Consider the following 25,317-nt stretch of genomic DNA (forward strand, 5'->3'; position numbering starts at 1 on the left):
TCCGTTCACACAGTACAGCCCGGCTATACAATTCCAGTACCCCCCCCACCCCACCCCGTCTCCTGCCTGGTTCCTCCACTATCCCTAAACTCCTACTGAAAATGCTTTCTCAGAACAGGCCCTTTTACACATACCTCTGCCAGGAATGCGGTGCCCCTCCCCCTCTTCCTCCCTTCCCCCATCTCTCTCTCTCCCTTTTTTTTAAAACTTATCCTACTAGACTCAGCTCATATGTCACTTCCTCCGTGCCACATTCATCACAACCAACAGTCTTTCTAGGTTCTCCCCGCCCCCACCGGCACTGAGTTACTCCCTCCTCTGTGCTTCTCCGGCCTTTTATACCCCATAGAGAACTCAATGCCAGTAGCTTACTTCGTGTTTTACCTGTTTAACTTAACCCTAGGCAGTGACCTTGACTAAGGTTGTATTCTGTGGACCGGGCACCGAGTGAACACTCAGTCACTCCTTCTGGAATGCAAGCATGAGGGAGTCTCTTTCCTCCGGAACCATCCCTCCCCCAGGACGATCTTTGCTCTTTGCACTTTCCCCTTAGCATTTCTCTTTCCCCTGTCTTTTCTGTACTTGTTTTATGCCTCCTACTAGATTGCTGGCACCCTTGAGGGGAGAAACATTGCAGAGTTTCGCTTGCCATCCCCAAGCCTGGTTCCTTACCCGTTGCAGGAACTCAATAAATGTTTGCTTAATTGAATTGTAAGGTGTTGTGCTCAGCTAGCTGCTAAACAACCCCATTTAAGGGGTTAACTAATAACACTTGGAGAAGTTCTTCTCATTTGGGGGCATTTGCAATTTAATGGGAATCTTAAAAACCCAAAGGAAATGTTCACTGATGGTGGGACCGCAGGCGCAGCAGGGAGGCTCATTTTTGGTGGTGCTGGATGAGGACTGGGGAGTTTTTCCAGCCAGGGAGTCCTTCACCTTTTTTGTGACATGGACCCCCTTGGGCAGTCTGGTGAAGCCTATGGACAGAATAATGATTTTAAACACATAAAAGACATTGTGAACAAAAATAGTTATAATGAAATATCAAAATATTAAAGGCATCAAATTTGTGATATAGTATTACATGTGTTTCTTTATTAGAGCATTAATAAAAAAGGTCTACTGGCAGATCTAATAACTACTGTAATTTTGTCGTAGTGATGAATGTAAGCGATATTTAGGATATCTGCCATCAGCTGTAAGATGATGTGAAAATATCTGTGATTCTATTGGTAAACAGTCACGAATTGCTCTACTTTGATTTCTTGCCTACATTCAGAATTGAAGGAAATTATAAATTTCAGTTAGAAGCTAGTGAAAATAAAGGTTTATTTTCCTTCCATCTAAATTCTACCTTGGTGTCCACCTTGCACCGGGGATTGAGAACCCCTGCTGAGCTGACCGGGGGTGGGGGGTGGGGGGTGGGTTGGGGGGGCCCATATGATGTGGGTGGTAGGTGGTCCTGAAGCCAGTGTTGTTCCAACCTTGGGCTTCCTTTCCTATCTTGCTTGAGCTCCCGGACTTTTTGAATCTTTTTTTTTTAATCCTTTATTTTCACAGCCAAGGTCTGTAGTCTAATTTTGCTTCATTTATACCAGAAATGTGACAGAAGGAGAAACAAAAAGGATTGTCAGGCCTTGGGGGAGGGAAGACATCTTTAGTCCCTAGCCTGGGAGGGTCTCCTCCCCAAAGTTCTAAGCTTTGGGTAGGGATGGGGTGGGGGCAGGAGGAGGAAGGGTCCACTAATTCTGAGGTGAGAAAGCAGTTGTAGAGTTTACCTGAGTCTCTGCTGGCTCCTAAATTCAGAAGTCAATATTGGGGCCAAAGAGTCCGATTCCAGGGGTGGTCCAGCATAATATCCATCCTTCTTGGTTGTTAGTAACTAAGTGAAATACCATTGTTCTTGAAAACTGCACTCCCTAATGCTGATGTTACTTCTAATTTGGGTAAAAATGTTTGTGCAGTTCTCTTTTTAACATCAAAATACAGGGAACATATTCAGTCCATTCCCTGTTATCCTTGTGTATCGTAGTCACTTAGAGGCAACTTTCCCCCAAGTAGATTTACCCTACTGTTTGCCATGCTGTGGGGCATGTACCTTTGCTCTCAGTGGGAGTATGCTTAGAGAATACAAGTAAATCTGAATATTAGCTATAGATGCGTTGCTACCAGGGTAAATACCACATTAGCCCAGGTAAACCATCATCCTTGCCCCTAAATGGTAGTGACACCAAACGTTTGCCATTGGCATCTTCCTTTCGTCTTGTGTGCTTTTTTTTTTCTTTCGTGATCTTATCCATTTTTATTGCTTTGGCTTTCACCTCTGCACCTCTAGTCTACCCTCTTACCTGGTGGGACATCTCCACTTTAGTGTTTAATGGTCACTTATGATTCTCAAACTTAACTCTCTTTCTTCCTTCACAAACCAGCTTCACCTTTCTAAAGAACATTTTTATTGAGATATAATTTGCATACCATAATTTCACCCATTTTAAGTGTATGACTCAATGATTTTTTGGTAAATTTACAGTGTTGTGCAACCATCACCAAAATCCAGTTTTATAACATATACTTCACCCCAAAAAGATTCCTCATACTCATTTGCAGTTGATCCTTATTCCCAGTCCCACTAATCTGCTTTCTGTCTTCATAGATTTGCTTTTTCTGGACATTTCATGTTAATAAACTTATACAATATATAGTCTTTTGTATCTGGCTTCTTTCACTTAGCATAGTGATTTTGAGGTGCATCCATGTTATAGTATGTATCAGTACTTGATTATTTTTTATTGTTGAATGTATTCCATTATATGGATATACCACATTTTATTTATCCATTCATCAGTTGATGGATATTTGGATTGTTTCCATATTTTGGCTATTGAGAATAATGCCGCTGTAGAACATTCACATACAAGTCTTTGTGGATATATAGGAGTGGGATTGCTGGGTCGTATGGTAAATTATGTTTAACTTTTTAAGAAACTACTAAACTGTTTTCAAAGGCGGCTGCACCATTTTCCCTTCCCACAGCAATGCATGAGAGTTACAGCACCTCTCCATTGTCACAACACTTGATATTGTCTGTCTTTTTAAAAATCCATCCTATGTTGGTGTGTAGTGTTATCTTACTGTGGACCAGTGTCATTTTTGAACCACTCTCATTTCTGGCCACAATGCCCCTCTTTTCACCAATTTTATGGCTAGAAGCCAAACTTAAGCTATTTTTTCTTCCTCTTATATTTACATGCTGCAGAAGTGAGCTGCTATAACCTTCCTCAGATAGCCCCTGGCTTTGCCACCTCTTCATTCCCCCTCACACTATGCTACCTGGCTCTGCATCATCTCTACACACTAGTCTCCCAGGTGCTCTTCTTGCTGGTTGTAGCTCTCTCTTCAAATTGTCCTTCCTGTAGCTGCAGATTCATTATTAGAATAGTAACATGAAAAGGGCATGTGTGGATGTGGAATCTGGGGATCTCTGCTCTAGTCCAGGAATCACACTCGTTATCACATGACCTTGAATTAGTTCTGTAACTTATCTGAGCCCAGCCTCCTTCATTAAGTTACTTAACCTCTCTTAACACCAGTTTGGAGAGCCCCAGTTTCCTCATGCGCAAGTAAGGTTAATAATAGAGCCTATATTATAGAGTTGTTATGAACCAACCATACAATCCATGTAAAGTTCTTAGCATAGTGCCAGGTGTATGGGGAACACTCAATCAGTGCTGGCTAATATTATTATTCTAATGATTATTATGACTACTATTATTATTCACTATGCTGGAGGTATCTTCCAAACCTGTCACATGGTTATCATAAGGACCAGCTGTTGCTATGAATGTGAAAATGCTTTGAAAAATACCATGTATGTTGCAGTGGTATTATTATTACACAGTTTTTCCCTTGCTCAAAGAGAGAGACTGTGTAGGATAGCAGCAAGGGCACAGGCGTTGCCGCCAGCCTAGCATTCAAATCTGGACTGAGCTGTTTAACTATTGTGAGGCTTGGGTAAGCCATTTAACCTCTTCATTTTGGTTTTCTCACCTGTAAAATGGGTGTAATTATAAATCACATTCAGGATGATACTGAAAGGAAGGTCCCTGTTCCATGAGCAGTGTTCAGTAAACTATGACGTTTTCTTATTAGTAAAGATTTAGAATGTTGTTTTAGCTATATAAATGCATATATACACATGTTTTTGGTTCTGTTTTGATCAATATAGGCACCTATTGCAATATTTGCTAGTATTTTCAAATACACGTATCTTTGTTAAACGTCTACCAGTAAATGACATTATAAAAATTATTCATAGAAAAGCTGTAAATTTTTAAGCCCGGTACTTTTATTTTTACAATATTATTTTATTTAGAATGAACAATCTTTTGGTTGAAAGTTACTAACAGAATAAACCATGAAGAAAAAGTAAGCATGTTACTTTTATAATACTAGGGTTTTTGTTACTCTTTTTTTATTGAAGTATAGTTACTGTATAATATTATATAAGTTACAGGTGTACAATACAGTTATTCACAGTTATTAAAGGTTATATATACTCCATTTATAATTATTATAAAGTATTGGCTACATTCCGCATATTGTAGAATCTATCCTTATAGCTTATTTTATGTGGCTTTTTTTTAAACTCACAGTGTATCCTTCTTGCATGCTTTCTCTAAATTATATTTTGTGTTACGAATTCCCAACTTATTTAACCAATTGTATGCCCATTGCATCCTAATACCCGCACTGAAGAGAGGCTGTAGTGTGGGGTGATTAAGAGCTTTCACCTTAGGTTGACTTGGGTTATAATCTCAGCCCCTACTTAGCTGCACGATTTAGGACAGTTACATACTCCTTGAAGCATCTGAGCCCTCAACTGTAAAATGAGGATAACAGATCATACCTTATGATGTTATTGTGGGTAGTAAGTGAGACAATATAAACATAGTGCTCAGAATAGTGCTTGTTACAGGCACATACTAAATACTCAATAAGGGACAGCTGTCATTATGGTTGTTGGAAATGACCTTTACTGTTGTAATTTTTGGTCCACACATATGCTATTCTCTTTTCAGTCCCTGGCTTGCTTCTTGTCTCTCTTCCTCTGGGGTGATTGTCCCCTCCTGGAACTGCCCAAATCCTATTCTTCAAGGCCCAGTTCAACTTCTGACCCTTCAAATTATTGCTTGCTACTCCAGACTTTCCTCACTGCTTTTTTTTTTTTTTTTTTTTTCCTGCAAGTCTAGAGTTTGTGTCATGTCTGTAATACGATTTAGGAATTAATTGTTATTGAAATCTTTTTTTTTTTTTTTTGCGGTACACGGGCCTCTCACTGTTATGGTCTCTACCGTTGCGGAGCACAGGCTCCGGACGCGCAGGCTCAGTGGCCATGGCTCACGGGCCCAGCCGCTCCGCAGCATGTGAGATCTTCCCGGACCGGGGCACAAACCCGTGTCCCCTGCATCGGCAGGCGGACTCTCAACCACTGCGCCACCAGGGAAGCCCTAAAACCTTTTTGCTTCCTCAATTGGACTGTAAGGTCCCTGAAAGGGACTATTTCTTCAGCCTCTAATGAAATTCTCACTCTACTTAATTTGGCACTAAGACAGATAGTAGGTATTTATTAATTTTTGATCATAAAGAAAGCCAACATGTAAAAGTCATTATGAAATTTTAAAACCAGGGGTACTTGGTCACCTGTATAGTCTCCTTCATTAATATGAACCAAGATGTATCCTGAAAAGAATGATTTATTCCAAAACACAGCACAGAGTGGAGAAAGGAGTGGTGGATGAAGAGTTCCAAAGTCGAGGTCAGCACTGTTTGTTAAGTTAGTAAAGCCTGTCTTTACTGATGCAAATGACCTTGTTTTTGTTGTCCTCATTACTTCTTGTCATCTCTCTCCTATCTCACCTCTCTCTCCAATCCTAGAGGACCTACTGCCCTCAGAAAGCCCTCTGAGTATCTCCTTCTAGCTTAAGTTTCTGGGGAAGGTTCTCCAAGCTTCAGAATTAGCCTTTTCTTTCTTCTCCATAATATTTCCTCAGTACAGTTGGCAGTTAAGAAAGAAAGAGGTCTGGCCAGATAAATTATTAAAATAAAACAGGGCAAACGCCCTATTATGTTCCTTCCCAAGGGATTGGGGAGTGACATCTTAAATCCAAAGGTATGAATTTCTTTCTTTCTTTCTTTCTTTCTTTCGTTCTTTCTTTCTTTGCAGAGCATGGGCTCTAGGCATGAGAGCTTCAGTAGTTGTGGCACGTGGGCTCAGTAGTTTTGGCTCACAGGCTCAGTAGCTGTGGTGCACAGGTTTAGTTGCTCCACAGCATGTGGGATCTTCCTGGACTAGGGATCAAACCTGTGTCCCCTGCATTGGCAGGCAGATTCTTAACCACTGCGCCATCAGGGAAGTCCCCCAAAGGTATGAATTTCTAATGATAGAGTTTAAAGGAGTGTATTAGGAGAGTTGAAGAGATACCAGTGAGTGAGATTTGATGTGAGAATAAGTGAAGTATTGAGGAGATGGCCTTTTTAGTGCTCCTAAAATCTCTCCGAAGGCCAATCCCATTGTGGATAATCCAGAGATGAACAAATGTAATAATAATAACCAACATTTATTGGGCACTTACTGTATGCCAGGCACTATTCCTAGACATCTACATTAGTCATTCATTTGTTCCACATACTACCCTGTGAGGAAATACTATCATGACTCCATTTTATGGAAGAAAAAACTCGACCCTAGAGAAGTTAAGTAATTTTTCTAGAGTCGCACAGCCCTCTAATGGCAGAGCTGGGATTCAAAGCTAGGCAGTCTGATTGAGAGCCCCTCCATCCAGAAATGGCTTTTTTGAATCATGAGTCTCCCCTTGTAAACATTCTGGGAAGAGGGAAGAGGCAACTTCATGAGAAAAACCTAGGTATCACTGTCATCATCATAATCATCACCATCATCACAGCAAAGGCACTGTGCCATTGTGTACAGGGCACTGCATAGAATGCTGAGAAGGCAAAGAGGCCTCTGGCCCCACGGCATGTCTGAACCCGACCCCTGAACCCTTCAGGTTGCTTCAAATGCCTCCACTTCCACAAAGCAGTTTCTGCTCACCTCATGGAACTCCCAATAATGTATCTCCTCTGACAGCCACTTTTTACCTCTGCTCTGCCACTTATTTATTATATTACTTTCTATCTTGTATTGTGGTTATTTATATACATTGTCACACAGCTGAGCCTTTGCACGTTGCTGAGTCCTTTGCCTGGCTGACTCCTACGCATTCTTTAAGATTCCACTCAGGTCTTATTGCATTTCCTGACTCTGCTGTCTGGATTAGATACCCCTCCTCTGTGTGCCCCAAACGCCTGGTATTTATCCATATCACAGCATTTACTATACTTGATTATAAATGTTTACTTGTTAGTATTCCTAACTAGATAGATCCCAGATCCTAACATCAGGGAACATGTCCTCTTATCTGAGTCTTCAGTACTTTGCACAATACCTGGCACAAATTAGGCATTTACTAAAATTTTTTTTTTCCCAATGAATGAATCTTCCATATAAATCTAATTATACTTTGAGGACAAAATTGGATATCTGATTCATTTTTTGTCCCCCTCAAGATGCCCTGCACCTAGTAGATGCTCAATAAATATAGCAATGACTAAATGACTGCAAAACACAAAGAGATGTCAGATTCTGCTCTCAGGATATAGGGGAGGACTGGCAACTACAATTGAAGGTAGATGACATTAAAAGTTTGCGTGTCTAGGCTATGTTCTAAAATTGGTGATATAGACATCTACGACTGAAATTAAGGATAAATAACGTTTTTTCCTACTGAAGTTTGAAGTTATTTGGCCAGTAAAATGCAGTCCAATATTCAAACCCAGGTCCAGGTGACTCTAAAGCCAATATTGTTCCTGCTATACGACATTGTTGAGATGTTAGGGTAGAGGGGCCCTAGCTGGGCCCAGAAGAACCAGTAGGGCTAGGGTAATTAGAGACGAATAGGTACTGCACAAATGATAATATACATATTATATATATATTATGATAATTATATCACATATATAATGATATCATATATGATATATGATATCATATATCATTATATATGATGTTTATATATATATATATATATATACACACACACACAGGTCTTTTAGGAAGCTCTATCTGGAAAGAGCATAGAGAATTGACTGATGGGGGAAAAGCTGGAGGCAGGAATGTCTACTTGGAAATTATTACAATAGTCAGTCTCAACTTGGGAACAGAAACAAGACATTGATTTAAGTGGGAATTTGTGGACATTGGTGATTGAGAAAAATACATAGACAGCTGGAAACTTTGAGTAAGGATTACTCCAACGTTTTGAGCCGAAGTGAGAGACAGTGAATTCAGAAGTGAGACAATTTTGAAAGATGGTGAGTTTGTTTTTTGATGTGTTAAACTGACTTCTAGATGGGCAAGCTGTGTGGATAGAAACACAGGATTTAAGCTCAAGAGAGGCCTGAGCTAGACCTGAAGATGTGTTGATCATCTGCAAAGAGGTGATGGCTAAAGTTAGGAGAGTGAAACAGAGAGAGATCCTAGGGAGAAGTGGAGACAGAAAAGATCAAGGAACCAAGGAGTTTAAGGAACATTCAGGGAATGTTCAGGTCAAGGAAGTATTAAAATCAAGAAAGAAGACAGACCTCTGGCTTCCCTGGTGGCGCAGTGGTTAAGAATCCGCCTGCCAATGCAGGGGACACGGGTGCGAGCCCTGGTCCGGGAGGATCCCACATGCCGCAGAGCAGCTAAGCCTGTGCACCACAACTATTGAGCCTGCGCTCTAGAGCCCGTGGGCCACAACTACTGAGTCCACATGCCACAACTACTGAAGCCCACGCGCCTAGAGCCCAGGCTCCGCAACTAGAGAAGCCACCACAATGAGAAGCCCGCGCACCGTAACGAAGAGTAGCCCCTGCTCGCTGCAACTAAGAAAGACTGCGCACAGCAACGAAGACCCAGCGCAGCCAAAAATAAATAAATAAATTTAAAAATAAAAAAAAAGAAGACCGACCTCTAGTTATCTATTCGAAGGAAATGAAATTACGATCTTGAAGAGATATCTGCACCCCCATGTTCACTGCAGCATTATTTTCAACAGCCAAGACATAGAAACAACCTAAGTGCCCATCAAGAGATGAATGAATAAAGAAAATGTGGCGCATATATATATACTATATATATATATATATATATATATATATATATATAGTATATATATACACACACACAATGAAATATTATTCAACCATAGAAAAGAAGGAAATCTTTCCATTTGCCATAACTTGGATGAAACTTGAGGGCATTATCCTAAGTGAAGTAAGTCAGAAAAAGGCAAATACTGTGTGATCTCACTTATATGTGAAATCTAAAAAACCCAGACTCACAAAAACAGAGAACAGATTGGTGGTTACCAGAGGCAGAGGGTAGAGGGTTGGGGGAAATGTGTGAAGGTATTCAAAAGGTAGAAACTTCCAGTTATAAGATAAATAGGTTCTGAGGATGTAATGTACAGCATGGTGACTATAGCCAACGATACTGTATTGCATATTTGAAAGTTGCTAGGAGAGTAGATTTTAAAAGTGCTCATCACACACACAAAAATTGTAACTATGTGAGATGATGGATGTTAACTAAACTTAGTGTGGTAATCATTTCATGATGTATACATATATCAAATCATTCTATGTACATCTTAAACTTATACAGTTATATGTCAATTATATCTCAATAAAGTTGGGGGGTGGGGAGGGAGACAAAACCAGAATATCATCGTATCTTGGAATTCAAACTGTAAGAGAGTAAGGAAAGGATATTCATTGGATGGATTTGGTGATTAGGTTTGGCCATACTGGAGAAAGAATTTTGGTAAGTGGTTGGGTTAATTACAGAGGAAGAAAAGGAATTGTGGTAGCAGAGAATGTAGGTTACCCTTTGGATAAGTTGGGAATGAAAAGAAAGGGGAAAAAAAGAGTACTTGTGTACGAAAGATTTTACTGAAGATACTAAAGTAAAGAGAAAGTAAATGGAAGAGAGAGAACTGAGCAAAACCCTTCTGAGGTGAGATGAGATGACAAGGTTGGTCCTGCAATGTAGGAGAAGTAGTGGATAAAATTTGGGATAATTGCTGTGGGAAATGATATAGGAGGCAATGAGGATGCATAAAAGGATTGCCAAGTAAAAACTAATAAAGTTCGATTGAAGTTTCATCACCTGAAATTTGATTGAGATCCATTTTCTTGTTTTCATGTTTTTTTTCTAGTAATGTCTGCCAGCCCAGGAGTGGAAACAAATGTAGGTACATCTCAGCCTTAGGAATTTCCATTGCTGGGATGATGGGTGGTCAAGGGTTCCAAAAGACAACGTGGCTAATAAGAGCAACCTGGATGCAAACCATGCAGGTGAGGTCAAAGCTGCCGTAGTTGGGTACCAATCACAGAAAGGCTGGGAAGAGATTGTGGGAAGTGGGAAGAGTTCAGCAGTGAAGGCAGAACCCAGGAAAAATAACATAGTTGTATCTGAGGGGCAAAATTCCTAGAGAAATGTCTAGCAGAATAAAATGAAATGAAGTAGTAGAAATACTTTCCCAGAATTATTCTTGGGGAAGAGGTTAATAATAAGAAATGAAATAGTAAATTAGTGGAAACTGAAGAGGGAAGGGGACATAAGACTGTAAGGACAGATGTGAAGAACAGGCCTGAAGACCAAGAAACCTGGGGAGAAATGGTTAGAGCACATGGAACACACAGGTTGTTAAGCCATGATGGACTATGGCTAAATTGGAAAGCTGGGGAAGGGGATCAGCATTTAATATATCAATCGATTAGGGCTCAGGAATTTGCGGGCTGAATGTCACAAAGCTTGACTTTTGGAAGGCAGGCAATGAGGGTAGGAGGCACAACCATGTAGGTTTGAGTGTGAAAGTGAAGGAGAAACATTGGTGGTACCATCTAAAGGGATCTGAGTGTCACATCACAGATCTGTCAGAGCTTTTACAGATAGGGTGCCTCTAATTCCCAGGTTGTGGAAAGCAGATATGTGGGGACACAGAACAAGACCCAAGCTCACATCAGAGTGCCAATGGCCCCAGGTGGAGCTGCAGGAAGGCAGGAGGTGGGAATTTTGATTCTTTCTTTACAAAAGAGGCACTTAGCCCTCAATTTTCCTGGCACGGATGAAGCTCTGGGACTCCCCATTGGCTTAAATGGACTGGTGAAAGCTAGGATGGGGAGATTTTTTTCTCCTCCGTGGGCAACCTAAAGAAGAAATCCCTTCCTGACTATTTTACTACAGCACTGTGAAAGTCAAGATGCCATTCCATTCTAACCCCTCATTTTCAGTCATAAATGACTATCTTGGTAGTATTCCTTTGGGGTTGAAATTTGCCAGTTTTGCTTTAGACAATGAGATAGATGAATTGGTAAGAAACAGTATAAGCAGCAGGAAATCGTGGACAAACTAAGGGCTTTGACCAAGGCAAGGATTTATTAGGGCCTCTTATAAACCTAGCAGCAGATGGCTGAGTGGGTTCAACCCTGCTGAGTCTTGATCTCATCATTCCTAAGGTAGAATTTCATGTTCTCTCCTACAATAGTAAATATTGTTAGGAATGAATAATCCTTGGAGGTTAGAACAGTGCTGTAGAGTATTGGACTTAAATTCTAGTCCCTAAAAATGGGCATAATTTTGGGAAGTCATTAAACTTCTATGTCTTAGAATTCTCGTCTGTAAAATAGGAGGTGTTTCTTTCCAACCCTAAAATTTAGGTATACGTTTATCAAGAGCTGAGAGAACAAAAGTGTTTCGAAGGCGGAGTTCACAGGTAGAAAAGACTGGCGGCACACTTAAATAACAGATGCTGTGGTTACTTGAAGAACTAAGAAGCCAGACATACAATCCATGTCTGTATCACAGTGAGTGCATATCATCATTATGAGAAGCAAATTTCAGAAAGTAAAAAATCAAACCCAGATCTCTTTAGTGTTGAAAGCTTTTATTTTTAACAATATTACCATTTGGATTTTAAAAAATGATTTATCTTAGAATTTCTAGAGTGACAGAAGTAGTTTGAAGCTTTTATTTATAGGACGCTTTTAACAATGATTTCATCATTATCCGTTAATATTTATGTATATACAGTGTACTAGATCCCTGTACAGCAAAATAGAATTCTTTCTCAAGTGAGATGGAAATGCATGGAAGTTAGAAAATTCAGAGGAAAAAATTCTAGTAAAAATAGATAAACTATTTCATTACAATAAATAATATTTTAATACAATAAATAATATTTTAAAGTGCATTTCTATCCCATGTGCAAGGTAGCTAAATTAACATGACTTTCAGCTTGCTTAAATTCTCAGTATTATTGCTCTTTTAGCCTAGTGTTGAACATTTAATATTCATTTGCTTTTTTCTTCTGGTTCAATAAATAAATAATTCCGAACTTTGACACATATAAAGTGTCAAAGTTAAGTGAGAGTGTAAGGCCTAGTAAAATGGTTAAGACTTTTTTGCATGTGTGTCATTATTATAATGAATTTGTTTTTTGAGCTCTCTGAGCAGAGGTGATCTGGTCCAGAGCACCCCAGCCCAGAGTTTATTTTAGTAGTGGTTTTCTCTTACAGATAAGTCTGTGAATCCCTTCTTTCCATCTACCTTAGCAATCCCAAATGCTTCTTGTGTATTTCTGGATTTAGTTGTCTTTTCATATGTCCATACCTGACTTTTTCCTCCTGCCTTCTTTTACAGAGGTCCCTACTATGTTTCATCAAATATTCTATCACCAAAACTTGACAAGAAAGCATTTTAATTATTTCCCATTTGGAATCCTTCAATTGATCCTAAATTTATATTGTTTATACCTGCTTTTGTCTTTTTTCTTTATTTATATGCTCAGTTATAACAGAAGACAAAGAGAAAGCATCTTGCTATGAAAAAACAGTTTTTCAAAGAATCTAAGCTGGGGAGCCATGGTATAGAAACTTACATGACCAGCTTACAGTTTTAAATGGTTTCTAAAGCTTTATCATTTGGGGCTCTCCTGTACCATCCTTTACAACCAGCACCATTCGTTAAAAGATTGCCCTAAGGAAGGTTTCCTATTTTCTAGACAGGGAAAGTGACATAGAGATAAGTACCTGGTTAAAACCATGGTGATAGAAGCAAAAGCAGAAGAAAATTTATCTACTTCTCTTGGCCATGTTGCCTCCATCTATCTTCAGGGAGAATATGCAGTACATTATAACATAAGCAGCCTTCGCTTAACTGATTCAGAAAAGCTGCCGGGCCAGTGCATATAGTTGCAGAAACATCTTAGATCAAGACTCTACAAACACAGAGATGTAACACTGTGTTCTGGGGAGGGCTGTGGAGCAGACAGGTCTGTAATAACAGTTGGGCAGGGCAGCAACAAGGGCCACAAAGATAAAACAGGAGTAGTGGGAATCTGAGCTTTATTCAGCAACATGCGCTCACCATGATGCCATCATTTTTCCTTCTAAGAAAAAGTGCAGTCTAATGGGTTACCCTCTCACTTCACAGGGGACAGTGCCGGGATGCCTGGGCTTTGAGCTCTCCAAAGCACAGGCCTTCCAAAAATCAGGGAAGTGATGCTGCGATTAAAAAAGCGGTTGTGAAGCGATTCGAGGATCTAGGTAGAGGTCCTCAATGGGCACTAGGTAGCGATGCGTGAGCGGGGTTGGGCCGGGCCCCATAAGGAAGGGGAAACCCTGCACCAGCCAACGCATCTGCAGGACCTGGCGAGAATGCGCTTTGGAGAAGGTGGAGGAGAGTTCAACCCCAAGAGGGGCCTGCACCCTTGGGAGGGGAGAAAGCCGGCAACAGCAAAGACAGTGCAGAGATTGAGGGGTGAACACAAGGGACGGGAGAGGGAATGGGGCAGGGTGGAACCGCATCCTGGAGGTGCGCGAGGGTCGCCTTGAAGATTGAGGACTAGGCCGGGACCAGGAGAGCAGGGAAGTGTGAGGGAAAGACCCCTTCCTTTGGCAGCTCCCAATGTATTTCTGTCAAAGATGGCCAAATTCCACGCTGCCCTTCCCCCCTCCGCGCCTTTTCCACTGGGTTGCTTCCCAATGCTGCGAGAGGCGGTGGGGAGGTCCGGGTGAGTGTGTGCGTGGGGAGGAAGGTGCGGGAAAGAAGTGGCCGCCCCTCCCACCCCACCGGCCTTTTGGGAGGTTCTTTTAGTTGAGAAAGGGGGCTCTGCCGCTTTAAGGTGGGGAATAGGCGTCACCTCTGGCCGGGTGACGAACTGGGGCGGGGACCTGGTGGGCGTGTCCATGCAAAGAAGGAGGTGGTGCCGGCGGTGGGCGGCCCCATAGTAAAATATTAGAGGGAGGGGCGGGGTCGAGGAGGCGAGGCTACTTGGTGGGCGGGGCGAAGGGGGCGGTGCCTCTTCGGGAAGGCAGGGGAGGGGGAGGAGGAAGCGGCCGGTTGGTACCATTACTCGCGTTCCGGAAGGGGGACAAGTGACATTCCCTTGGAGGGGGGCGGGCCCTTCCCGGCGGCGGGGCCCTTGCTGAGGCGGGGAGGGGCGTTCCCCCTTCCCCCGCCGGGCGGAACGCCGGGGCCGGGGGGCGGGGGGAGGGGGCACTTCTTCGCTCGCGTCCGAGGCGGGGCCGGCGGTACCTTTCGTGGCGCGGTGCGGCTGGGGGAGGGCCGAGGGGAGGGGGAAGGGGCGGTACCAGGAGGGGGGTGCCGGAAAGGGGGAGGCGCCGGCGGACAATGGAGCCTATGTGTGCTTGCGGGAGTGGGACGGCGCCGCCGCCGCCGCTGCCGCCGCCGGGGGGAGACGCTGCGCCGCCGCTGCCGCTGGCCCGGGCCCCGGCCCCCCGGGGCTGAGAGCTGCCCCGGACCGAAGCCCCCTCCCCTACTCTGCTCCTCCTCTCCCCTCCCCCACTCCTGCCTTGGGGGTAAGTGGCACCTCAGGGGGAGGGGGAGGGGAAGGACCGAAGCCGGGGGTGGGGGGGCCGGGTCCGCGTCCGCGTGGTTTGAGCGGGTTTGAGGGCAGGGGTAGCTAAAGCCGCGAAGGGCTGGGGGGGTGGGGTGAGGGGAGAGAAGCGGTGGGGGTCGAGGTCGTAGATTTAGAGTTGAGTCTAGAGAAACCTGTAGGGGGAGATGGGGGGGCGTCCTCTGCCCACCGCTCAGTGAGCGGTGGGTAGAGACGTAGGCATCTCTCGGTTTATTTTTTAGAGGTTGTGTCCCAGGCGGTGCTTGGAGAGACTAAACGAGGAGATGGGACGGTCCCAGGGTCCTGGGATGAAGGGGCATTCGAACGGCGAGATGGAGAGCTAAATGAGGGAATTCGAGTTGAGTCTGGTGGGGTCTGTTAGACCCCGGAGATGGATAGTGAAGTACAGGGGACTTTGCAGGCCAGTGACTTGTTGGAGGGTTGGGGGGAAGTGAAAGCGAAGAAGAATGTTCATGTAGTAACGGGCCCCAGCAGGTGAGGTGGGGATGTCTAGGTCACTGAGTCATTGTGGGGGTCGTGGACACACCAGTGGTTTCCAAAGTGGAGCTGTAGCCATTAACCTTTGAAAGTTGCAAAGACTATTAAGATGTCACTGGTTAGTGTTGGGCGAGCCTGGTGAAATGGAGATATCCCAAGGAAAAAACAGCAGGGTCGGTTATTATGTTCAGAGGGAAGGGCCAGAGGCCTTAACAGTGTTGCTGGGGGCCTTAGGTGAAGGCTCCCAAGCCTGAAGGAGGAGGCCTGAAATCTGTCCTCCAGAGCCCTGCCCTGTGATAGAGAGGAGTGACTTAGAGCCTAGATTGCAGACAGTTGGGGACTATTAAAGTTACTAAACAAAGTAGAGAAATGACATAACTATGTGTTGGTAGCGAGAGACTAAGGTGGGGTAGAATTGGTGCAGAGTTAGACTGTGGTTAGGGCAGACATGGACAGATCCCTGGCAATGACTTTAGTGGGAAAATGATTGAGTGGCTGTGTAAAGAGTTACGTTTTGATCAATGGTGTGTGATGGAGTATTTGTTAGCATTTGATGTATTCAAGAATTAAGTGTTTATTCTTAGTTCAGAGATCTGGACTCTTGTACACTGAGCACAAAGTGATGAATCAGAATTAGCAGGTAGGAAGGATAAGTAGTTGAGAGTAAGGGGTAGGGGGTGCAAATGAATATTGGTAGATAAGACTCCTGTGTAGACAAGAACTTTTCACTCTTCATGGAGATTGTACAACATGGTTGTTCTGTTGATTTTGGTTTTTGACTGGATACTAATGATATGGGAAGGTTTAACAAGGATTTAGTGTGAACAATGTTATGGTCCTAAGTACAAATTTAAGAAAGACCTCCTTACTAACTATTGAAAAAGACCCAATCTGTAAAACACAGGAATGGGTTAATAAAAGCAGTTAGATGGCATAAGGATACTTTGGGGAATGAGGATTCCATTAATTAGCGGTTTGGATAAGAAGAGAAAATTTAATGCAGAGTTAAGATAAGGATGACCTTTCATAGTTTTAGAATCTAGGATCTAATGGTATTGAACCATTAGAATATTATTTTGTAATAACAGTGTTGAATGTAAGATGATAATAGTTCCTAAACATAACGGTAGATCGATAAGAAGGTCATTGACTAAAAGATGAAGGAACAATTTCCATACTGTTCTCTTCTTATAAGGCAGGTTTTATGTAGTAACTTGGCTCCTGAGCTAAGGATTCCTGACCTGGATTCTTAGATGAAAATGCACTTACGTACTTTGGAATTTATTCTATGGGGTATTTTTCCCATAGCCTTCAGAAGTGTGTCTGCTCCCGTGGATCAAAAGAAAATGCTCTCCGGCTTGTAGGGGAAAAAAGTACAGAGGTTTCACAAGCATTATAATCAACTAAATATTTGATCATGGTGATCTGGTATAGTGGTTAGAGCCTTGAACTTGGAAGCAGGAAGCTGGTTTTACCATTGACTTATGTGTGACTTTAAACAAATCTCTCATATTTATTCTCCAGTTTTCCCATTTATGAAGTGGGGATACCACTGCCCTGACCACTCACAATGCATTGCAGCGCTTAACAAGTTAATGCTTATCTGCACAGTGCCTTGGACACTTCTGGGAATGAAAGTTTACGTAGCCCAACTTTTTTCTCACTTGTAAAAAACTGCTATCTCTGGAACAGACCAAATTCAGCTTCTGTAATAATTACAGCAGCATGCTTGATCAAGGAACAAAAAGGAGTACCTTATACATCTACCTTGTTCTGTTGTCCAGGTTTTGGTTTTATATTAGTTTTGAAAGGTGATACCTCTTCCCCATTTAGTGGTAAAACAGGATAGTGATGACAATTGTAGAAATGTAAGCAAAGGTCCCCATGAGAGAGTGGGACTGTACACGCTGTGAGTGTTAACCTAGGCTGATGCTGACTCTAAATTTGTGTGACCTTGGACATGTTACTTGGCTTCCCGGTGGCTTAATTTTCTTCAACTATGAAGTACTGCTAATGGAATGACTTACTTGTCTGTCTGCCTTGGTGACTATGTTAGGGTCTATAGAAACTTTATGTGCTCTAGATCAGAAGTTCTTAATCTTCTATGTCCCATGTTTTCCTTTGGCAATTTAATGAAGCATAGGACCCCTTCTGAGAATCATGTTTTTTAAATGTATAACATAAAATATATAGAATTACAAATGACATGGAAACAGTTATCAAACTGTTAAACAATTGTAATACAGTAGTTTGTATGTTTATAACACATTAAATAACAAATTGTAGCTTCAGGCCTATTGATACTATAATTTTGAAGTAGTGATGAGTGTAAATATTATGTTGAGAGATCTGCAACAACTGTAATGTGATGTGAAGTGTTTTGTGGTTCCTCTTGGTGACATAGTCAGGGGATTGCTAATACTACTGTGGGTTGTAACCTACATTCACAGTTAAAGGTGGTGCTTTTACTTGGAGGTTAGTGAGCATGAAGATCAAAATTTTCGCCAGCCAAGTTCACAGGTGCCACCCCTCCTAAGTCTCTCCAGAGACCCCTTAAGAGGTCCTGGATCCCAGGTTAAGAGGTCCTGCTGTAGACCAGCTGATTTTTGAAAGTTGAATTATCTAATGGCCACTTGCCTTTTAAGCTTTGTAATGTATTTTTTTTTCAGCATCTTCACCATGCTAAGAACAAGGGCATAGAGAAGATATGAAATAAAAGTCTATTTTACAACCTGTGGTAACTGTTCTTGGTTAGGGAGAAAGTTAAAAACAGTGATTAGAATGAGGCTTTTGTACCTGATGGATTTTGCTTTTCTAAACTTCCCAGTCTTCAATAGGATAGAAGTAGGCTATAGTGCTCCAGCTTCTTGCATTTTGAGTTTTAGTGGTTTTGCCTTCCTTCCCCATTTTTGACCTAATTATTTTCTTACTATTCCTTCCTCCAAATATTGTTTTGGTCCCAGAGCATTGGGGAATGGGTGGTTTTCTTTGCCCATGGTGTGATGGGCTATGAACTTTTCCATTCTTCTCATTCCTGTAGGACTGAATGTGGGACTAGCTGGTGTTACTCCACTTTGACCTAAAAATTCCTTTCTGTTTGGGAGGCAGAGATCACTCTTGGAAAGTTCCTCTGTGTCCCAATGTTAGAAGAGAGAGCAAATTGGACATCTTGAAAGGTAAAGAGCCCGATGATGAGCACGTAACTTCTGTGATTCAGTCTGTGCATTTTGGATTTTGTTTCTGCTTCTGTAGGGTCTCTTGTAAGTTAAAACTATATTTGTTCATTACTGTAGCAGTTCCCAAGGCAGAGGTCATCAAGTTAAATGCAAGTCATAACTGTAAGTGCAATTACCTTGTACTTTCCTATGAACAGGGACTTCTGCAATAAATTATTTCCTAGGAAAGGCAGATGGTAAGAAGTAAACAAGTATTTATTGTGTCATCATTGATTTGTATGAATGTGAGGCAAGAGTAGCAATACACAAGCCTCAAGCTCATTATAATACATGAATCAACCAGCATTTATTGAGTTTCTTTTGGGCCCTGAGATGATGACCCTTTCCTCAGGGGGTTCCCTGACTATATATAACAGGGATACAATTTTTAAAGTGTTCTAATAGTGTCATGAATGTAATGCTGTGGGACCATGGAGGACATTCCTGGGGATAGTTTGGAATCAAGGAAAATTTCACAAAGAAGGGATATTTGTGCTGACATTTTACTTTGGGTAACCATTACTCTAAATGATGATAGATGACATTCATTTTTGAATGGTTAAATTCTGTCGAAACTCTTGAGCTTGATAAAATTTATTTGCTTGCTTAAAGTTTGTTAGCTTGAAGGACAGTAGGTGAGTTTTTACTCTTTGAGTATGAAAACATATATTAGCATTTTGTTTGGACCAAAGTTTTCTATATAAGTCCATAGTATAGTTTTCTTTTTACCACATGTTTGGGAAAGATTGGTTCTTCCTATTGTGTGCTTTTTCTGAGAGGAAGCCTTTCAGTAGTTGGCATGCCAGAAGTTAAGAATGAGCTAGGAATGGAATCCTGAGGCCTTTTAGTTCCACATTCTAAGTTTGATACTATGCCTTTTATGGTGTAGTGGTCATAGCATAGAAATGAAATTTGTTAAACATGACATAGTTGTAATAAACTTGACTTCTTAGAGCAGGAGAGTGGAAAAGGATCATTGGAAGAGTTGAAATCGGAATTGTAGAGGTGATTCTGACCTAAGTTAGACTAATTTGTGAATTTATTTACAACTTTGTGGTAACCTTATAGAGCTTCCTTTTAAAGATTCCTAAATAATTTGGCCTTAGGACAATCTGGAACTTGGTTCTTCCTTGCCATTTCAAAACTATAAATTCTGGGCAAAGGGGGAGGCTTGGTGTTATAATTCTAGTTTACAAGGACTAATGTTGGAAATTGTTCTGCCTGGTGAGTTACTTAGTGTTTTATTGAATTATCTAGCTCAAGTCAGTATAGCATTTCACACACAGTAGGCTGTCAAGCAAAGGAAATCATATGGTCCTGTTGTTCGTCATATGTTCCCCCAAAAGTATGTGAAAATAAATTATCTTGCTGCATGCTTGCCGTGTAGAGTTACAGTTGAGAGTAGGGAGGAACTGTGAATGGTGTGCACTTTGTGAATTGAAAAGTGTATCTGGAATTTTGAGTCTTTCACCTTTACAGTCAGCTCTCAATTCTCTGTACTAATTAGGAATGGGAAGAAGCAAAAATGTGAGGGTTTTTTTCCTACTAAATGTTCAGAAAAGTAGAAAAATTGATTTTATTAAAATATTAATATTTTTCCAGTTTCTGAAAAGAAAATATGCAGTTGGGAAGGAGGGAAAGTCACAAGGCCCTTGAGATATCTACAGAGTGGATAATATACCCTTTAATAATTGGAAGGTGATTCTGTTTACATGGGAGGTGATAACTTCCTCTTAAGCTAATACTCTAGAATGAATAGGAAACCTGTTCTTCTCTTAAGATAGTAACAAAATGATACTATCGATTTTTTTTTTTAATCACTTAGAAACTCTTCTTCTTTATTTTATCCTCATCCAGGTGAGGGTCACCTTTGAGACAGGGGTTCCTGGACTCCGCAAGCTCCTCCCCTCCAGGATGAGCACTGCTGTATCGTGACCCTTGGGGTTTTGGTGAGTAGCCTGATGGATGATAGCACTAGAAAGCATGCCTGGCTTAGAAAGATGATCTTGGGGAAAAGCTTCAACTTTTATTCAACAGATATTTTTGGAGCAAATAGCACATGTCAGACACTATAGTAAGTGCTAAGAATACAAGGATGAACAAATCAGTCTTGATCCCTGCCTTCATGGAGCCTAGCATGAGAGATGAATGTTATGCAAATGATCACATAATCATACAACGTGGGAAATGTTGTGAAGGAAAAACACAGGATGCTATGAAAAGAGTGTAATGGAGAATTTCGTCTAGATTAGTGGCTTTACAGTATCCTTTCTCTCTGAAGAAGAAACACTGAAGCTGAGATTTTCTTCACTCAGCAAAAATATTCAACTTGATATGGAAGGTTAGGGGTGAGGAAGAGAGGTGTCAAGAATGACTCCAAATTTCTGTCATGAGCAGCTGGGTGGATGAAGGTGCCGTTTACTAAAACATAGAAAACTGAAGGGAAAATACTTTTGGGAGGGAGGCTATATACAGATGAAGAATTCATCTTTGTCTTTGTTAGGTTTCAGACATCTAGTGAGATGTCAAGTTGGCAGTTGTGTATACAGGTCAGCAGAGCAGAAGCTGAGCCGGAGATGGAAATTTGGGAGTTGTTGGCATGTAAAGAACTTATAGAATAAGAAGAGAAGATGCCCCAGGGTAGAGTCGTGAGGAACTCAAAATTGTAGAGATTGGATAGAGGCAGGGCCAGCAAAGGAAGCAGATGAAGAGTGGCTTGAAGGGAAGGAAGAAGACTGGGAAGGTGTGGTATTATGGGAACCAAGAGAGGGGAGTTTCAAGAAGGAAGTGATCAACTGGCAGAGTCTACGAGATGGAGTAAGATGAGGTTAGAAAAGCGGTCAGTGGTGACCTTAACAAAAGTCATGGTTTTTGTGATCTGTGGTTAGAAGTTGGTTTAAAATGGTTAAAGGGTGAATGGCAAGTAAGGAACTGAAGACTGTGTCTTATCAACTCTGGTAGAGAATCTTGGCTCCAAAGGGGAATAGAATGCCAGAGCTGGTTTTGTTTTGCTTTAATTTTTTTTTTTTTTTTTTTTTCGGTATGCGGGCCTCTCACTGTTGTGGCCTCTCCCGTTGCGGAGCACAGGCTCCGGACGCGCAGGCTCCGGACGCGCAGGCTCAGCGGCCATGGCTCACGGGCCCAGCCGCTCCGCGGCATATGGGATCCTCCCAGACCGGGGCACGAACCCGTATCCCCTGCATCGGCAGGCGGACTCTCAACCACTGCGCCACCAGGGAGGCCCTTTTTTTTTTTTTAATCTGGAAGATACCACAACCTGTCTGAAAGCTGGTTGGAAATATCCAGGAGATGCAGGACATAGAGAGGTGGCCACCAGAGAGAGTGAAGGTGCTCAGTAAGCTGGAAGGGATGGGACCTAGACCACCTGTGGTAGGACTGACCTTTGGGGAGAAGTGGGCTTTTTTTTCGGTTTCATTAATAGGGAACAAAGATGGGGTAGGTACTGATAAAAAGAGATTTACAGGTTTGGTGGTGAGGAATCCTGCTTGGTGACTTCTCTTATCCCTGTTAAGTCCTGGGCAAGGCCATGCAGTAGGAGAGGAGGAGGATGGTTGGAGACGGCGAAGGTAAGAAGTGCTATTAGGCAGGATAGGTGAGTGAGCTTGCTAGAGGATGGCAGTAGTCATGGTTAACCTGAATGTTTATGTTGTGCTGCTAAGCATTTTCTATGTACTGGCTCACCTTGTCCACCAAGTCCATGCTTAGCCAGGCACTGCAGTGATAAAGAGCATGGCCAGCGTGTCTGGCTGAATGCCAGCTCCACCACTTACTGGGGTGCGACCCAACTTACTTGGGCAAATTACTTACTGTTTCAGAGCCTCAGTTTCCTTATCTCTAAAATAGGGATAGTAGTAGGACCTGCCTTCTGTGGTTGTTGTGAATGAGTTAGTATGTACACATAGTAAAAATTTTAAGTATTATTTAAGAAGAAAAGAGAGAAAAATTATATAAGCAGATCTTAGAGTTAGGAGATTTAGTTATACTGGGGAAATATCTCACTCTGGCTACAATTAACCATTCTGTGGAAGATCTTTTCTAGTCCTTAAAGGTAAACATTTGAGCACTAAACTGAAAATGTAGGAGCTGAAAGGGTCTCATTTTATTCTTTGGGGTTGTATGATAAGATACTTGGCAGATTACTTGCTTGGTTGTTTTTGGTGTCAGGCTAAAGCTAGGGTGACTTATTTCAACAACTCCCTTGGATTAGGGGTTAAAACACCTGGATTTTATTCCCATCACTAGGTGAGCCCAGAAGCTTGTTTCAGCCTTCTGTGCTGTCTCTTCACCCATAAAGTAATGGTAAGGAGATGGCTTAGAGGAAAGAGCAGGTCAGAGAGCACTGATGCGAAACCTGGGAGAAGCCCATTCACACCTGTGTGCTCCGTCCATTCATCTGTAAAATGCCGTTGATTATTATTATTAGAAATAATCTTTGCTACCAGCTCATCAGAAATGCCTGGCAGATTGAGGTGATTTGATATTTGTAATATATTTAGAGTTTCTTTGGAAGGAGAGTGCAACACAAGTGCCAGGTGTTTCTGCTCTGAGAGGAGCTGGGTACATCACCAAGAGTCCAACCACATTCTTAGTACATCATGCTGAGTATTATAGAAAAACCGAAGAACTGTAAAGCAAGGTTCTTGTCTTCAAAGAACATAGTCTACATAGGGAGATAAAAAATACACATGGGACTATTCAATTTGACATATGATTGAGTGCTAGAATGTGTGATGCAGACAGAAAGTACCAGAAGAAGTTACAGAAGGGGACTATATAGGTGATAACTTCTTTTTTTTTTCCTGAGGTAAATGTTTTCTGATGGCTTTGTCCATGCAAGATTCATTTACTACTTCTGTTTTACCAGTGATTCCCGATGTTTAGTGGGAGGTTACAGTATGGTTTATGATCATATATTATGTTGAACTTGACAACCACAATCAGTTTTATAGTCTAAACTGGAAAAAAAAAAAAAGCTAAAGGTGGTGGGGGATAAACATACAACCTTAAATATAATCAAGACCAAAATGTTTTTAGGATGCTTTCTCCCAAGGTCAGCATAAAACATTCCATAACATTGTATTCTAGTTCTTTTTCCTGACTTCTTCATTTAAAAGAAAAAAATGTGATTGTATGCACTCAGAACTTCCATAAATTCCTTTCACGGTCTCAGGTAAAATCGCTGGGACTGTTGCAAATTTCTAAATGAAGAAATGGACGTCTAACACTTGACAATGATCATATTCAGTGCCAAGTCCTAGAATATAATGGACCCTCCCAATTTTAGTCCAGTTCTTGAGCCTCTCAAAGTGTATGTAACACCTAAGCTACTTCTAACTCCCTTTGATTCTTTAGCCACTAATCCTGCATCTAATATCCTCATTCAATCCTATACCCCATGGGTAAGATACCAGAAGGTAGAGTGGGAGGTGTTGGGGGACAGTGGTTACCAAAAAGCCACATTGGAACTGCCCTGGAAGGAGCAGTGACTGAAAGTGTATCTTGGTTTTCCCTGAACTAGTTTAGGCTTCCCTAAATAAAGGGCTTTCTCATTTGTTCTCTGGCTAGGTTTGGGAATATTTTCTTGACCTTTATGCTTCAAATTAGCCTTGCAAATTGGCTCAAAAAATATCTTAGCCTTCAAAGATGTTCTTTTACCTTCCGCATTATGGATCATTCCCATGCTTACCCATGCCTACAGCTCCTGTCATTAAGCAGTGAGAACACAGGACACGTACTCAGCATAATTTAGTAGAAAGATCATAGAAATCAGGGGACAGAACTGATTGTATTTGGTATTGGCTCCATAGTTGATTTCAGAAGTACCTCCTTTAATGTCTCCCCACCCTGAGGCCCTGAGAATATAAACAGAGAGTAATTTGTTTCATGGTTTGAAATTGGGATGGGTTGGTTACATTTCAGAGCCATCAGAGGTGAAACACCAGATAGTTGCTATGGATTTGGAGTACTCAGTGGTTTCAAAGCATTGTTTTGAAGAAAGAAAAACCCAGGTTTTTGAGGGTTTTGTATTTGGACCTAGAGAAAGGTAAGGGAAGATATATGGCTAAAGATAAAAATGTCTTTCTTATCTGCTTACAAATGCCTGGTACACGAAGCTTGGGTGGGAGGCTTGTATGCTTGGCAGAAAGTCTTAGTCACTCTTCAGCTGCTTAAGCACCAGGGCCTTTTGGCCAGAATATGAACATCTCCCTTTCCTTTAACCCTGATGGAAGCTGAGGAACCATCTAGATCTGCACCATCAAGTTGGCAGTGCTTTAGCCTTGGTCCTGCTGTAAGGGTGTTTGATGTCTCTGTTTTTGCTCTTTTTGCTCCCAGTGTGCCCTGGAGATGCGAGATTTTCCTTTGGCAGCAGGAGGCACACACCCAGAGAATGCTGGAGCCGCAAGGGGACAGGACCCACTTCCAAAGCGGAGAAAAACAAAGAGGAAAAAGGCGTGCAGGTGGCCAGCGCTAAGGGACTCGCCCAGCAAGCAGTGGGCCACTGCCGCTGTCCTCAGCAGCTGTTTCTGCTGCAGCCCGAGAGGAACTCGGTGAGCCCGTCCCTG

General features: G+C 42.0%; 1 protein-coding gene across 3 annotated transcripts in view; it reads left to right on the forward strand.

Annotated features, from left to right (window-relative positions):
* The window catches only part of LOC132484170 (uncharacterized), a 70,569-nt gene extending 45,263 nt beyond the window's left edge, over nt 1-25,306 (forward strand). Inside the window, exons 1-4 of one of the 3 annotated variants that reach the window (XM_060090396.1) lie at nt 14,858-14,982; nt 18,559-18,694; nt 20,591-20,682; nt 25,088-25,306. In XM_060090396.1, the coding sequence (XP_059946379.1) occupies nt 25,100-25,306 (207 nt within the window). In that variant the 5' untranslated portion in view covers nt 14,858-14,982; nt 18,559-18,694; nt 20,591-20,682; nt 25,088-25,099. Of the gene's footprint in view, nt 1-14,857; nt 14,983-18,558; nt 18,695-20,590; nt 20,683-25,087 lie in introns of those variants that run through there. The other 2 variants (XM_060090397.1, XM_060090398.1) reach the window with 2 other exon arrangements.
* The last annotated feature ends 11 nt before the right edge of the window (nt 25,307-25,317 follow it).

The sequence above is a fragment of the Mesoplodon densirostris genome, chromosome 2 (assembly GCF_025265405.1).
Source record: "Mesoplodon densirostris isolate mMesDen1 chromosome 2, mMesDen1 primary haplotype, whole genome shotgun sequence".
Taxonomy (NCBI): Eukaryota; Metazoa; Chordata; class Mammalia; order Artiodactyla; family Ziphiidae; genus Mesoplodon; species Mesoplodon densirostris.